Source organism: Zonotrichia leucophrys, chromosome 1A, assembly GCF_028769735.1.
Source record: "Zonotrichia leucophrys gambelii isolate GWCS_2022_RI chromosome 1A, RI_Zleu_2.0, whole genome shotgun sequence".
Taxonomy (NCBI): domain Eukaryota; kingdom Metazoa; phylum Chordata; class Aves; order Passeriformes; family Passerellidae; genus Zonotrichia; species Zonotrichia leucophrys.
This window is the reverse complement of record NC_088170.1, coordinates 495,991-511,363: the sequence shown is the minus strand read 5'-3', so window position 1 is coordinate 511,363 and position 15,373 is coordinate 495,991. Positions and strand designations below refer to the sequence as shown.

The 15,373-nt window shown below is 46.4% G+C and overlaps 1 protein-coding gene across 13 annotated transcripts in view; it reads left to right on the top strand.

Annotated features, from left to right (window-relative positions):
* Positions 1 to 10,252, top strand: part of SOX5 (SRY-box transcription factor 5) — a 592,640-nt gene extending 582,388 nt beyond the window's left edge. For 12 of the 13 annotated variants that reach the window (XM_064734430.1, XM_064734449.1, XM_064734440.1 and 9 more), the window contains 2 exons: positions 197 to 413; positions 4,784 to 10,251. In XM_064734430.1, coding sequence (XP_064590500.1) covers positions 197 to 413; positions 4,784 to 5,087 — 521 coding nt within the window. In that variant the 3' untranslated portion in view covers positions 5,088 to 10,251. Of the gene's footprint in view, positions 1 to 196; positions 414 to 4,783 lie in introns of all 13 variants that reach the window. The other variant, XM_064734473.1, reaches the window with a different exon arrangement.
* The last annotated feature ends 5,121 nt before the right edge of the window (positions 10,253 to 15,373 follow it).

Sequence of the window (15,373 nt, the reverse complement as noted above, 5' to 3'; positions counted from 1 at the left end):
TCCCCTGGAGGTTTATGAGTCAAATACAAACAAGAGCAGAACCCTGTCTAGAAGCTCTGACAGATTCCCAGCCCAAAGCCAAGTGGCCTTGGGTGTCTTCTTCTGGGTGACCTACTTGTTTCCCTGCCTGCCAGCGTTTGGGGACGAGTGGCATCTCATCTCTGTTTTTTCTCATTTTTCTGTGTTCTGGTGGCAGGATCTCGCTGGAAAGCTATGACAAACCTAGAGAAGCAGCCATACTACGAGGAGCAGGCCCGGCTGAGCAAGCAGCACCTGGAGAAGTACCCAGACTACAAGTACAAGCCGCGGCCCAAGCGCACGTGCCTGGTGGACGGCAAGAAGCTGCGCATCGGCGAGTACAAGGCCATCATGCGCAACCGGCGCCAGGAGATGAGGCAGTACTTCAACGTCGGGTAGGGCACCTCCCTCACACCCATCCTTCCAAAAACTAACCAGAATCAGGGGAAATCTTCATTCTTTATCGTAGTTTATTGGAGAGAGCATTAGGTGTTGCTAACCTAGGAAATGAGAGCTGTGCTGCACAGCAAAGTGTTCCAAGAGGAGGTTGGGCAGCTTTAGGAACCCTATTGCTGTCTCTGTTTTACACTCAACACCTCAGCCACTTGTCTCATTTCCACTCTGATCATGAGAAAAAAGGCTTTAAGATTTTCCAATGAAAGTTATTTCTAAAGAAATGTGCCATGTGGGCACAAGCTCTGCTGCCCAGGAGGGTCCCGTAGTGCAGGGGTTTGCAGATGGACACATAGCGGTCGTAGCACATGATGGTCAGGAGAGAAAACTCTGCTGAGATGAAGAACAGAAAGAAAAAGAGCTGTGCAGCACATCCTGTGTAGGAGATGTTCCTGGTGTCCCAGAGGGAATTGTGCATGGCTTTGGGGACAGTGGTGCAGATGGAGCCCAGGTCGCTGAGGGCCAGGTTGAAGAAATAAGTCTTCTAGTAATAAGTCGTCTAGTAAAGCCTTACAACTATTAGGAGGCCTCAGAGAGAATATCTGAAGGAATCTGTGGTAGTGCCTCAGGATCCAAAAGCCAAAAAAAGAAGTTTGTATTCAGTAGGATCTGTGGCAAATGGTCTGCAAAAGACTGCTGAGCACACTGAACTTGAGCTGGAATATGGATGTGACTCAGTTGACTGATGCCAAGCTGTGTTCCCATCAAGTCTGCATTGTTCATTTGTCCTGCCTGGTAGTGTCTTACAGTCCAGCAAGTTAAATGCTTTCTGTTGGGCAGAAATTTTAAGGCCAGTTCTCATAAACAGCTAATAGATCAGTTTGACACGATTAGAATAAAAAAGTCTAGAAGACTAGCATGTATTTTCCTTCTGCAGATATTCCTTGGTGTTGGTTACAGCAGATCAAAAAGAATCCGAAGTAATCAAATATTCCACGATATTTCTGTATTCACGTGTGAAAATTAAAAGCTACTCAGGGATCAAAAAAACCCCCAGCAAAACCAGCAGCAAGAGCAACCCCCTGAAATAATGGAATTTGTGTTGTGTTTCATCTGAGTTTGGAATCCTTTCGGTATTAACTGGGTTGCACATCTTTTCAGTTAATGGCTGGAAGTAGCAATAAAGGAGAGAGCATCTATCCAGTGACTGTTAAGTGTCAGCAGCCTGTGTTTTAAACAGCTACAGTGTGCATTGTTAGAATAAGCTGCTCAGCAGAGAAATTTGAGCTGCTTAACCCTGTGGTGCTGGCAGGTCCAGTGATCCCAGTGGTAAGCACTGAAACAAACACAGGGAAGTCAGCCAACATTTGGCATCAAGAGATTAAAAAAGAGGAGGAGGCCTTATGGAAAAAGAATAGGTGGCAACAAGAGCCCCCCCCAAACGCTGCTTATCTGGTTAATATGCATGCCTCATCATGGGGAAAAATTAACCTTGTAACATTCTGCCTACAGAAATTCAGCTTTCCAAACAGGGCTGACATTGAAATCAAGACATTTCTGGAGGTAATTTGCACTGGGGCAGAACCCAGGGTGAAGTCTTTCTGGCAGCAGCTGGCAGAGTGGCCCGTGGCTGCAGGCACCAGTCACAGCACTGCATTCCTGCTTTAGATGGGTTATTTAGGTGGGTTTGGGTGCACCCACCAGTACAGGTCATTTAGGGCTAAACTCCCAAACACCAGCCCAGCTCCTGCCTGGGCACCACAGAAAGTGCTTGGTTTAGCAGGAGCTGTGGCCCTGCTAGAGGCATCCCAGTGGGAAGGACTGGGAATTTTTTATATTCCCTATTTCAGTGTCCTCATCTGCAGTGGTAGCGTGTCAGGCATGGCCTGCTGAGAGCCCTAATACATTAATGTCTGAGGACTGCTGCAAGATCCTCTGGGCTGGACATCCCATAGAGGTGGGAAAACACTATTCTTAAATTATTTAATATTTGAAAAGCACTCTGAAAAGCACCATTTAAGTGCAAAGTGTTCCTATTGTTAAATATTAAAAGCAATTTAAGTGTGCTGAATCTTGTTGCAGGGATGCTGACTCCAGAAAACAAAAGCCTTCCTCCTGAATTAAGAATAAAATGCAAATTAGATCTGCTCCCTACTTTAAGAGCTGTATCTTCAGCTGAGACAGCTTGGATTGTTTCAGAAACGTGGAAACAGGGGCTCTGTGGAGGGAGGCCTTGCTTGGATGGCAGGCAGGAAGTATCTGAAAATGCAGCAAGCAATTCCAAACAAGTACAAAGCTGCTTGGCAGAGGAGAGCCTTTCAGGATCACTGTGCTGTGTGAGGTTTTCTGTGCAGCCAGGGCACAGGCAGGCAGGGGAACAGGGAAGGGTTTCATTCTTAATTAACAATGTTCATCTCAAGAGACTCTGCCCTGTCTCCTGTGGCAAGGCTTTTCAGTGCAGATGGACACACCGCTGATGACATTACAATGTGCAGCATGTACTGAACAGAATTACTGCAATGGAATTACTTCATGCAGGAAGGCAACAAAAGCAGCATGAATTTTAAACCTCTGGGCTTGTCGGGACTCTGAGGCTTCTCAGGGAAACAAACACTGGTATAACACAGCCAGTGTTCTTGATGCTGAGGGAATTTCTGTGCCCTGGAATAATTCTTCTTTCATTACTGCAGACAGGTTTCCGAGGCTTAGACGCTGTGTAAAGGCATCCTGTAGGAAATTTTCTCAAATGCTCGTGTTGTTTCCTTGCTTTTTATTTATTTTTCAGTAATGCCTGCTTCCGTTTGAAGCCTGCCTTTCCCCAGTTTTACCCACCTTCCTTCAGAGAATCTGCTTTTCACAAGGGCTGCTCCCAGTGGAAACTCTCACCTTCCAGTGGGAGGCCTTTAGTGACCCATTCTGTAAACTCATCCTGGCTCCAGAAAGCCCTCTGTTCCTCTCCCTGGTAATGAGCAGGGCCCTGAAGGAATGTGGAGGAAGCATTGTCTCTGCTTTCTCCTCATCCAGAGGCATTTTCCTGCAGCACCTTCCCAACCCTGTGCAGTCTACCTAGGCCTTGCTGCCTCTCTCCTGTTGGCAGTTTATGGCTAGTTACTGTGACTCTAATGTCCACTCCTGATAGCAGGCTGGATTTTTTAAAAGAAAGCTTTTCAAAATACATGGGTTTTAAGTTGGACCACAGTTGGTTCAATATTTGTTTTTGGGCGGCACCAAGCTGATGCAGAAAAGTTTCCCTCACAAGCAGGCAAGCTGAAGCTGTGTAGCTCAGGTATAGCTAGAGATGGGGTTTTCTTATCAGTGGAGTTGATTTGGGTTTGTTTGTGGAGCATGGCTTGGTGAGTTTCCGATGCTGATGCAAGAATTCCTGTGCATGCCCAGGAGTTCCCGCTGTTGAGCTCACCCTCCTCGTGGTCCATGCAGCATTCCAACCCCCTGCACTCTCTCCTGTTGTTTTTGCTTTTCAAATTTTTTTGATGTTTATAGTTTTGTAATGAAATTTTTTATGTACTTAATGTAAGTAATTTATTGTTTTGAGTTTTTTTATGGAGGAGGAGAAATTTGCGGGATTGTTGGTTAGTTTAGTATCATTGGAGAGGTGGCACTGTCATTTTTCAATTTACTATAACTTTTGGAAATCCATAAATATTGGAGTCAGAAATTAAACTTCCCTCCCTTTTACCGTAGAAAGTCGCGTGTCCAGGTTGTTTTATTTCATATCCTCTAACAGCGCTCTCCTCCCAGCAGGCAACAGGCACAGCTGCCGCTGTTGTGTACTTAATGTAACAATTTATTGTTTTGTGGTTTTTTTATGGTGGGGGAGAAATTTGTTGGATTGTTGGTTAGTTTAGTGTCATTGGAGAGGTTTTGCTGTTGCTTTTGGAAATCCATGAATTATTGAGTCAGAAATTCAAGTTCCCTCTGTTTTACCGTAGGAAGTTGCATGTCCATGTAGTTTTGTTTCGTGTCCTCTAACAGCGCTCTCCTCCCAGCAGGCAACAGGCGCAGCTGCTGCTGTTGTGTCATTGGAGAGGTGTTGTTTTTTAGTTTACTGTCGCTTTTGGAAATCCATGAATATTGGAGTCAGAAATTCAAGTTCCCTCCGTTTTACCATAGGAAGTTGCGTATCCGCGTAGTTCCATTTCCCATGCCCTGACATGTGTCTCTCCCGGCAGGCAACAGGCGCAGCTGCCGCTGTCGTGTCATTGGAGAGGTGTCATTTTTTAGTTTACTGTCGCTTTTGGAAATCCATGAATATTGGAGTCAGAAATTCAAGTTCCCTCTGTTTTACCGTAGGAAGTCGCGTGTCCAGGTTGTTCTGTTTGCCATGCCGTAACAGCGCTCTCTGTCCCGGCAGGCAACAGGCGCAGCTGCCGCTGGCCACGGCGGGCGTGGTGTACCCGGGAGCCATCGCCATGGCGGGCATGCCCTCGCCGCACCTGCCCTCGGAGCACTCGAGCGTGTCCAGCAGCCCCGAGCCCGGCCTGCCCGCGCTGCCCGGCGCCTACGGGCCCAAGGGCGACGAGCCGCTCGTCAAGGAGGAGCTGCAGCCCGACGAGGCCAACGGCGACGTCTATGACGACTACGACGAGGAGGAGGAGGACCCCGATGCAGACTATGGCAGTGACAGTGAAAACCACATGGCGGGCCAGGCCAACTGATCGGGGCCGCCGCTCGCCCGCGGGACTCCAAGGAGGAAAGGAAACGGATCAATCAATAAAGCCCCGTCTGGTTTATCCTTGCCAGTGGCCAAGCACATTAACTTTCTCATACACTGACTGTTACTTTAACTGTTAGTCTTAACTAGTTGGGACATCAGCTGACTAATAGACATCAGCCTGCATCAGAGGAAAAAAGGCTCAGAAGAAAGGAAACGAAGACGACGACGACAACAACAGAATGATATAAGCTATGGGTAAAATAATGCCAGTAATTCAGCTGCTATACCCAAGCACTGAAGTCTTACCCGTTGACCTTTTATTATTATTATTTTTTTTTCAAATAAACTTTATGGCTGTTTGTTCTACAATGTTCTAGAAATTCTCACTCAGGTACACAGTGCCAACAAGTGGCTTGTGAATGTGTTTTGTTGTTTTGTGCTACAGTTTAAAGAGAAATAATTTTTTTTTTTTTGGTAATGCACCTGACAGGAAAAAAAAAAGATAAAATTCCTTTTAACCCCCTCTGTCTCCTCCTCCTCTTCTTCCTCTTCCTCCTCCTCCTCCTCCTCCTCCTCCCTGTCAAATCTGGGTCAGAAGTGTGTGTGTGTGCGTGCCTGTGCGCGTGGCTGGCAAGGAAGGAAGTGGGGAGTCTTTCTGTTAACCCCAACAAGCATTTCCTTTCAAGAGAGGACTTCTCTTCATCAGTTGCACACCATACTGAGTCTTTGAGCAAGTGCCAAATTTGTACTAAAGCGCTGAACTAGTCCAATTTGCTTTTTTTAGGTTGGTCTCTTCTCGTTTTGTTTTTCTTTGGCTTTTCATTTGCTTCTTGCTCTGTCTGAAGTTAGGACAGTGTTATATCTTAGACAATCCCTTGAAGAACCTGATATACCAGCAGCTGGTGAGATTAGACATATATTTTTGCTTTTGCTTTTTAAAGGAAACTGTAGGTGCTGTTCTCAGGTGAAAAAAAAAAGAGAGAGAGAGACATAAGAAATTTAGAGAAAAATATTTTATGGTCTTGGATTTTCATGTGTGCGTGTTTATGGTACTAATAAGAATAATCTTGGACTATCATGAGCAAAAAGCATGTTCCAGAATGAAGTCCTGCACCCTCCAAGGGACTTGGTCTGTAAGAAACCTTTACTTTTAGTTTGCACTTCAAGTGGCAGCATAAACAACATAAAAGGCTTGTCCAAAATGGGGTTTGTTCTGCACGGGACACTGGAAACATTACCAAGTGCTGAGCATAATTAAGCTACCACCACTTGGGCCCAGTCCTGATGAACTCGTCCCTTCAGGGTGGCTGAGTGCTGATTTCTGATTCAAAAGGCAATTTTTTTTTTCACTGACTTCTTTTTCTCCTGTGCACTGGCAGAAATCCCTCTTTCACAAATGCAATGTTTGTGTGGGAAGGAAGGCTGATGGCTGTGAGGAGATTTCCACATTCCAGGTGGGGTTACAGGAACTCGGTGCAGTGCTGAGTTTTCCTCACTGCTGCCTGTCACAGCTGAAATGTCATTCTCTGTGCTGGACTATTCCCATTCTTGTTGTGGAGCACTGCCATGGCTTGGGCAGCTCTGCCCTCCTTGGGCAGCCACAGCGTGAGGAAGGGCCTGGGAGCTGCTCTGGGAGGCCTTGGCATCGTGCTGGGGCAAACCCTCCTCCGAATTGTTTCTTCAGCTGAGGACGGCAGCTCTGTGCGCCTCGCAGTAAACCCCTGTCCCAGAGGGAGCTGCAGTGCTGTTGTCATCCCCTCTGCCCTGTACAGCCAGCCCCGCACCGCTCAGTGGCACCGAGAGCCCAGCCAGGCACCCGCAGAGCCCTGTCAGCGCTGCTTGGCAGCCCTGGCTTCGCAATCAGTCCCTCAGTCAGGCAGATCCAGCCCTTGGTGCCAGGTGCAGGACCATGAACAGGACAGCTAGGAGGGGGGATGCCTTTCTTTGCCTCTGCAATCCCACTTGAAGTGTAACCTGACCTCTGCAGACCTGTGCAAAGCAAAAAGCAAATGCCATCGAACACTTAGGACAATACTCCCATGTTTGGGCATGTGACAGTTGCACCCTGCTACATCTCTTTTCTTTTTCTCTGTTTTCCTCATTTTGATTTCCACCTCTGCTTTGAAAAATTCTTTTCTGTTTTCTCTCTCTCAGAAGATTTGCTCTGAAATTATGCTTGGAGTAGCTGATCATATCCTCCGTGTCAGAGAGGGTTCTTTTCTGTTTGTATTTTATGACTGTGTTGGGGTTTTTTTTTTCAGTTGAACTGCCTCTTCTTGCTAGTGTTGAATGGTAATTATAATAATAATAATAATGGTCAGCTGTTCCCAGATTAGTAAATTATGTATAATTTATTTACATCCCTCCCCTTTTTTAACTTTATTTTATTCTGTTCTAATTTGGCAGTGCAGCAAATGAAGCTGTTAGGCTATTTAAAATGGATACCCCTCCCCACCTTACCTTTTTATATATATATAAATATATATATATATACATATGAAAACAAATCGCTTCTTCTTCTGCTCACACCATTTCTCTTTCTTTTATTTTAATTTTGGCCCCAGCCATGTCAACTTCTGATGTTTATTATGATGGAGTGAATTAATGGGAGTGTTGTTTTCAATCTTAATTAACTTCTGCTCTCTCATCACTCATTTTAGTTATTTAATTACACCAGTCATCTAGAGCCAATTTTTTTGAAGCACTCTGTTTGGATAAGAAGGAAGAAAAAAAAATAGACAATTGTTTTTATATCATTGCTATGTACAATGTGAAAACAGATATTTGCTCCTTTTTATTTTTTTTTTTTTTTTAACTTTCAAATTCGTTCCCTGTCTTTGTGAACAAATGACTTCTGACTCTCGTGGGTTCGCCACACATTTGCTGGATGCTTGATTTCCACCACAGCTGAGCTGAGAGACTCTCTGGTTTAACTGTGTCACTGTGGGCCACTTTGTTTTAGCTCCAGGTAGGTGCCAGCGGGGCTTGCAGCGAGCAAGGGCTCGGTGGGAAGGGGTCCCTGGGCTTCGGTGGGACCAAGCTGCAGCCCTGGATGCCCTGGGAGAGGCTGCTGGGGGCACCAGGGCTGGGCAGTGCCAGCTGTGCCCAGCCTGGTGTGCCCAGCTTGCTGTCCCTGGGCTCCAAGGATGGGCAGGGATGGGCAGTGCCCGCTGTCCCCAGCCCGGTGTCCCCAGCCTGGTGTCTCCATCCTGATGTCCCCAGCCTGGTGTCCTTGGCACAGTGGGACAGTTCCTGCTGTCCCCAGCCTGGTGTCCCCAGCCTGGTGTCCCTGGCACCGTGGTGTCACACAAAGCCCTCCCCATCTCTCCCAGCTGCCCCAGCCAGGGCTGGCAACTCCGTGCGCATTCCCTTGGAGAGGCTGTGCCCAGCCTGCCCTTCCCTGGGGCTGTAGCAGACTGTCCCCCTCCTCCGCCTTTGGGATGTTGAAAACGATGCAGAAAAATGGTAAAAAGTAAAAAAAAAATAAAGAGGCCAAAAGATGAAGACATAGATTTTTCGGAAATGGCTCTGGGGTTCCAAACCAGCAAAATGCTTTTTATGCCCGTGCTAATGTTTTCTGAGGTCCAAGGATGAGCACCCACATGTCCTTCAGCAGTAGAAGATCAGATTTGAAAATAGGGTACTGTCTGTCCCTCTTGACTTTTCTGGGGGAAAAAACGCTAAAAAACAAAAAAGCAAAATATGCATTTATAAAAATTGTCTTGTCTTCTTTCTTTTTTTTTTTTTTTTTCCTGGGCTCTGTGCCCTGGAGCATGTAGAAAAACCAGGTTAGAAGAGATGAGGATTTATTAACCTAGAAGCTCACGGAGGCCCTGATGCCAGGGTGGGCTCTGCTCCCATGTTCCCTGGGAGCTGGAGAGGCAGGAGGGGATCAGGCACCTCCTCCTGGATGGGGGATGCCACCATGCACTCTGGGAGCTTGAGAAAAAGCATCTCCAGCAGTGGGGAAAAGGGGAAAAGGAAGGAAAAAAACTGAGGCACTTGCTTCCAAGCTCAATTAAATAACACAGAGTATATCCTTTTTTCCATTTATTCATGCCTTATATTAGTAAAATAGGATTTTTAAGTGCATTTAACATCTTTATCTAACCGTTCCGCTGTATTAATCAGGCCCCCAGAAAAGAACACTAGCTATTATTATAGCATTTAATTAGTTTTGTAACCAAATCCTCTTATTATGAATGCATATGGAAGAAATTCTTTCTTCGAAGACATTATTTCAAAGATTTGGTTACTGCAGCAGACTGTCTTTAATTAAATCATTTTTTAGAAAGTAAATTGTCTTTAACCTTTTTACAGCACATTTTCAGAGCTTTTTCTTTTTAATCCAAAGAGATGAGCTGTTATTGTCCCCGAAGAAGCCTCTGACACCGCGTTTGTAGCATCAGAAGCAGTGAGACTCCGTGGGGCTGAGCAGGGATCCGTGTGCTGCCAGAGGGGCAGCTGGGGCAGGTGTGGGGCACAGGACCCCTTGGTGACCACTGCTGTAGAACCACCCTCCATCCTGCAGAGAACTCTGCCGTTCACTCAGTGTATCCTCAATTCACAGGGCACGGGCTGTCTGTTTAGCTTGGTTTATATTTACATTTTTTCGACTTTATCTTAACTTGTCAGTTTCCCAGATTGAAGAACGTGTCAAGTTCGTTTTTTCTACTGACTGATTTCTCTACTCCCCAGTGTTTTTTGTCACTGGTTTGCTGAAACAGTATTTATATAGCTCCATTGGCTCTAAAGCTCTTACTCCTTCTAACGTTTTGGATTTTACAAGTGAAATGAAAATAGAAAAGAAATAGAGACAATCAAATGCCTGGAGCTTAAAACAAAGTATGTGCAACCTACCATCTCACTTGAAATTTAATAAAAGAAATAATTATGTAAATATAACATAGAGTTATAGATTTATATTTTGTTCATAACACATAGTGTAATATAAGTTGTATATTTTCATGTTTTGGTTTTATGTTATCATTCATGCCACAATAAATGAAAAAAAAACAGGAGTTGATGTACTCTTTAAAAAAAATACGATGTGGATCGCCACCATCCTGGGATTTTGGTTTTGGTTTTTGGGTTTTTTGTTTCTTTTGCATTCCCCTTTTTCAGTATTACTGCCCTGCAAGGCACCAATAAAACAGCAAATGTGTTCTTTACCTATCCTGTGGTCTGTTTCCCACTTCTTGCAGCACAGGCCGTGCTGGCCAACCTTCCTGCCAGGAGAGCAAAACAGCTGGGCTCCAGCAGCAGAAAATGAGATTTGGACTCAGATTAGCAGGCTGCTCCAGGACTGAAGAATTTCATCAAAGCACAGGGCAGAAATGACCCCACCTTTCAAACCCTGTGTCAGAGCAGAGAGGAGCTGGTCCTGAGCAGAGTGGCCAGGGCAGAGGGCAGGACGATGGGCAGGGTGATGGGCAGGGGTTTGAAACTGCCCAGGCTGGGCTCTCCCTGAGCCTGCTGTGCCCAGGGAATACCCAATGATAAACAGGGACACCGAGCCACAGAAAAAATAGCTCTGCTCAGAGTTAGTCACAATGTCCCAACATGCTGCCTAAACAGTTCATGGAGTTTTGACAGCAGCATATGGCAGCAAGTGGGATGAAATGAATTTGTACCTGGTTTTGACAGTAAGTTATTCTGATGGGTGCTTACTCTCAAGTGCCTACGGCTTGACAGATGCCACTCTGTGGTTCCAGATTTCCTGGAGGGAAAAGGCAATATTTGGGGAAGCAGGAGGAGAGCCTATGAACCTGTCCCCACTGCTGTGCTGTGCCAGGCTGGGCTCTGGGCTCGTCCTGTCACTGAGGTGGCACCTGGAACTCCCAGCAGCAAACCTGGGATCTGCTCTGGCAGCTCCCGAGACAGCCAAGGGCACCTGCAGGGCACCTGCAGTGGGAATGGGATTGAGAGAACAATGTGATGGGGCTCTGGCCAGTGAAGTCAGGATGCTTTAACTCCTCAGAATCCCTTTTTCTGGGACTGTCAGCAACATGTGATAAAAGGAGCCCCTCTCTGCTGCTGCCATGGCCCATGCTGCCCACCTGGATCAGCAGGTGAGATGGAGTGACTTAGAACATTTCTCTTTTTTTTTTCTCCTTTTTTTTTTTTTCAGTTTTCCTTTTTGGTGGGGCTGGTACCAGGCACAAGCAAAAACGTTCCCTACACCTGTGGTGGAAAAATGTCACAGAGAACCTGAGACAATCTGAGCTGAGGATAGATACATCTAAACTGTAGTATGTGTGGCTAAGGCTGGGCTTTGCAAAACCAGGAATGACAGCTAGTTAAACCCTGAGTGTGCAGCTGAAGTGAAATAAAAGTTTTGGTGTCCTTAAGTGATGTGGCCCAGCCTTGGGAGTGGTGCAAGTTCTCTCCCCAGACAAGTTCTGACAGGGTTTTGCTTGGGTTTTTTTTTAATTTTTTTTTTCAAAAACTTCTGAAACCCTGCAGCAATTGCCTGTAGCAGGAAGGAAGAAGATGAGGATAATTATGACATTAGACTATTTTAAAGACAGACGTGTGCCAATTAGCGCGTTGCTCCGCAGAAGGGAGCGAGGCAGGCTCCGTGTGTGGGAGAGTGAGGAGACCCCCCCAGCAGGCAGCAGGGGCTATGGGAGCATGTGTGCCCCCCAGGAGCCCAGCTCTGGGGCTCTGCAGTGCTGGGAGCAGGGCAGGGAGCTCTGGGGATCAATATCCAGCAATGCACAGCAAGGCAACGGGGAACGGAGCAGGCAGCGTCTGTCTGTCGGGCCAGCCAGGGGAGAGCACGGTCTGCAGAGGGACAGACAGTCCTTGAGCAGGTTTATCTCAGGAATCTGCTGCCTGAGAGCAGCCAGAGAGCCGGAGTAGCTCCTTTCAGTCCCTGGGATGCTCCTGTGGTGTTACAGGGGCACAGGGGCACTGCAGTCAGGGACTGTTGCTGACCACAGCCAGGAAGGAGAAGCCAGCCCTGCAGCATCCCTGGCCTGGCTCAGGTGCTGTGGGCAGCCCTGTGAGCCCCAGCTGTGCCCCAGCTGTGCCCCAGCTGCAGTCAGGGACTGTTGCTGACCACAGCCAGGAAGGAGAAGCCAGCCCTGCAGCATCCCTGGCCTGGCTCAGGTGAGATGCTGCTCAGAGCCCTGGATGCCCCACAAACTCAGCAACATAGGGCTGAGGAGGATGTGAGGGGGGTTTCAGAGAGAACTGCTTGACATGAGATTAATAATGGCTTGATTTTGGGGTTGGTTATTTGCAGGTTTAAAGCCATTTGTCTTTTAGGACACTCCTAAACTGGCTGTCAGAGGCAGCATGGAACGTTAGACGAACATCAGGCATGCCCTCCACCCCTTCCTTCGGGAGATTAATAATCTCTGGATTTTGGGGTTGGTTATTTGCAGATTTACAGCCATTTGGAATGTTAGCTAGACCAAAATCAGGCATGCCCTTCACTTCTTCCTTGGGGAGGCCAAACCTTCAGGTTTAAAGGTTTAAAGCCAAATGCAGCCCTCCACAAAAACCTAAAACACTCCAAGCAGGGAGACTCCCAGCAGAGCTGGGCCTAAAGGACAGTGGAATGGTACCCACATCACTGAAAACCTAATTAAAAACAGGAATCAGCACAAACTCTGCCAGCATTGCATGGCAATTCAAGTTTGAAAGGCTTTTTGGAGAGAAGTTGGGCTTGGCTTGAATCCCCACTGGGTGTTCAGTCTGAGCAAGGTCAGAAGGAGGGCCGGTGTGTCCCCAGATGTGTGTGGCCGGGGCACAGCTGTACCACAAGGACCCTTTTTGGTGCAATGAGCACCCCTGGGTGATGCTGCTGTCATTGCAGGCAGTCTCTGTGCCCAGGTGGGTCCCAGCCCTGTGCAGGGCTCACTGGGGCTGCCTGAGGATGGGGCTGAAGCCCAGCCCTGCCCAGCCCCTGCTGTGCCCCCCCAGAGCATCCCCACCCAGGGATTTGTGTCACTTTAGCTCCACATCCCCAGCACAGCTCCCACAGCACTGAGTGCCTCACCCAGCGCGGATAAATCGATGCCTCCCCTTGTATTTAACGGAGATACGGCTTAAATACAGTCAGTAAATCAAAGTAATTATTTAAAATGAAAATGATTTAAGGGAGTTAATCTGGGAGGATGGCAGGGCGGTTGCAGCAGCAGCTGAGATGCAGGACTTGAGCAGCTATTCCTGACTCTGTCAGGGACTTGCTCTACAACTTCAGGAAAATTGCTCAGCCCATCTCTGAGGCTGCTCTAATAATGCCTACTTCAAAGGGGTGTTATGAGGTTTAATTCATTAATGCCTGCAAAGCACTCTGAGATCTTTGGATTAAAGGCACTACAGTGCAAAGTATTATTAGCTACAGGAAAAGCTCTCAGACAAGCATGGCATTAAGTGTCTGCAGTTTAAAAAAATAGGGAGGAAAAAATCCCGAAGATGAGCAAATTGTGGGTGGCTTGGGTTTGTTTTTCTCTCTGTGGCCAGGTTTCCATTAGTCAGATCTGTGCTCTGCTAAACCAGACAGGGATGGGGCAGCTCAGGGTTTCTGATTTCCTTGTCACTTCTAGAGCTCCCATATTTTTAACACAACTGTTTGGATTTGGGGCTTCTTTTAGGGGCTTCATTTTATCAAAACCCAGCTTTTGTGCATCAAAAGCCTATTCAGCTTCTCTCTAAGGATATATTTACCCACTGAGTTAAACAAGAAGAAGAAAATAATTTTCCTTTGTATTGACAACTTCAGGGGTTTTTTAATTCAGTTTGTGCATTTACTTTCCCAATGAAAAGTCTATTCCATTTGATTTTAAAGGGCTAAGATTTTCAATACTGGTAATTATCTGGAATCCAGAGGGATTTTTCTATCACAAAACGGGGCCTGGTTAATTATCTCTGGTGGAGCTGATCCACCTACTGTGAGTGTAATTGCAAACAGACAAATTGGGAGTGACACCCAGAAATGGGCCAAATGGAGGAATTCTGTTTAGTGACTGCCTTGCTCCCAATATGAATTCATTTCTGGTGTTAAGTTTCAGGAGCAAGCAGCCAAATGGAGCAGGTTGTAGGTCCAGGTTTAAATCTTGTCTGATCTCCTCATTCACTCGGTGCCTTAAAGCTGTCACATCTGCCTTGTTACCTGAATTCATATGGATCTTACTTCTTTTTTGTTCTCTATACTTTTGAAACTTTTCAAGTGGAACTTATTGGCTTAAAAATAAACATAACCAACAGCCCACCCTCACCCCCCTTAATGAAAAGACAGCAACACAACAGCTCAGAATTTTAATTTTTTATAAAAAAAGCATTTCTGCCTGCAGTGAGGGAAACCTTTAAACTTCACTTTGTTTCCTGGTCCCATTGAAAGAGAAGACAGAGGAAGTGAAGTATAAGTGATTGTGGCTCCCAGAGACGCTTTGTTTCTCTCCTGATAGAATGTGAAACTTCATGTAGGTGGTGGGTAGAGCCATGGTAACCTGCTTTCTTCTCGCTGAATGGGGAGGGTCAAGATATTATCGTATCAAGGAGGGAGAAATTACATGGGCATTCCCCCCAGACAATACAGACAGCTCTGACAGCACGATCAAAACAACTGGATAACTTTTTTCTTTCCTCACAGACACACCAATGTTTAAATGACAGCTGAAAGCAGATGATGGACTAAACACATTATTCTCTGTTCCATGTACTTTTTTATAATGGAAGTATATCTTGAAGACTATATTCAAGTTGATCAAATAATAAGTCAATTTGTCAATAAAACAGATTAGGCAACCTGTCTGCCGAGATGATATCTGTCAAACAACATATTTTTGTTAACACAATTTGGAAGCAAATGCCTTCACAAAATACAATGCATAAAAAACCCCTCAATGCCACTTTGAAGTTTATTGAAACAGACTTCTGCCTTGTTTCACTTACAGGCATTTAGACTTCCTTAAAGTTTCAGTCGCTAGCTAACAAACCACGCTTTGGAAAGGACTGGAAGCAAGTGCTCCTGGCCTGGTGGGCACTGCCTGCTGCCAGGATCTGGATTTATTCCCAAGGCTCTTGGCAATGTCCGCTCTGTGGGCACCAGCCATCCTCAGGGGGTTGGCGCAAGGCATTCCCATCTTTCATTCCCTGGTTTTGGTGCAGGGCATTCCCATCTCTGCATTCCCTGGTTTTGGTGCAGGCTATTCCCATCTCTCACTCCTGGTTTTGGTGCAGGGCATTCCCTTCTCTCACTCCTGGTGTTGGTGCAGGGCATTCCCATCTCTGCATTCCCTATTTTTGGTGCAGGGCATTCCCATCTCTGCATTC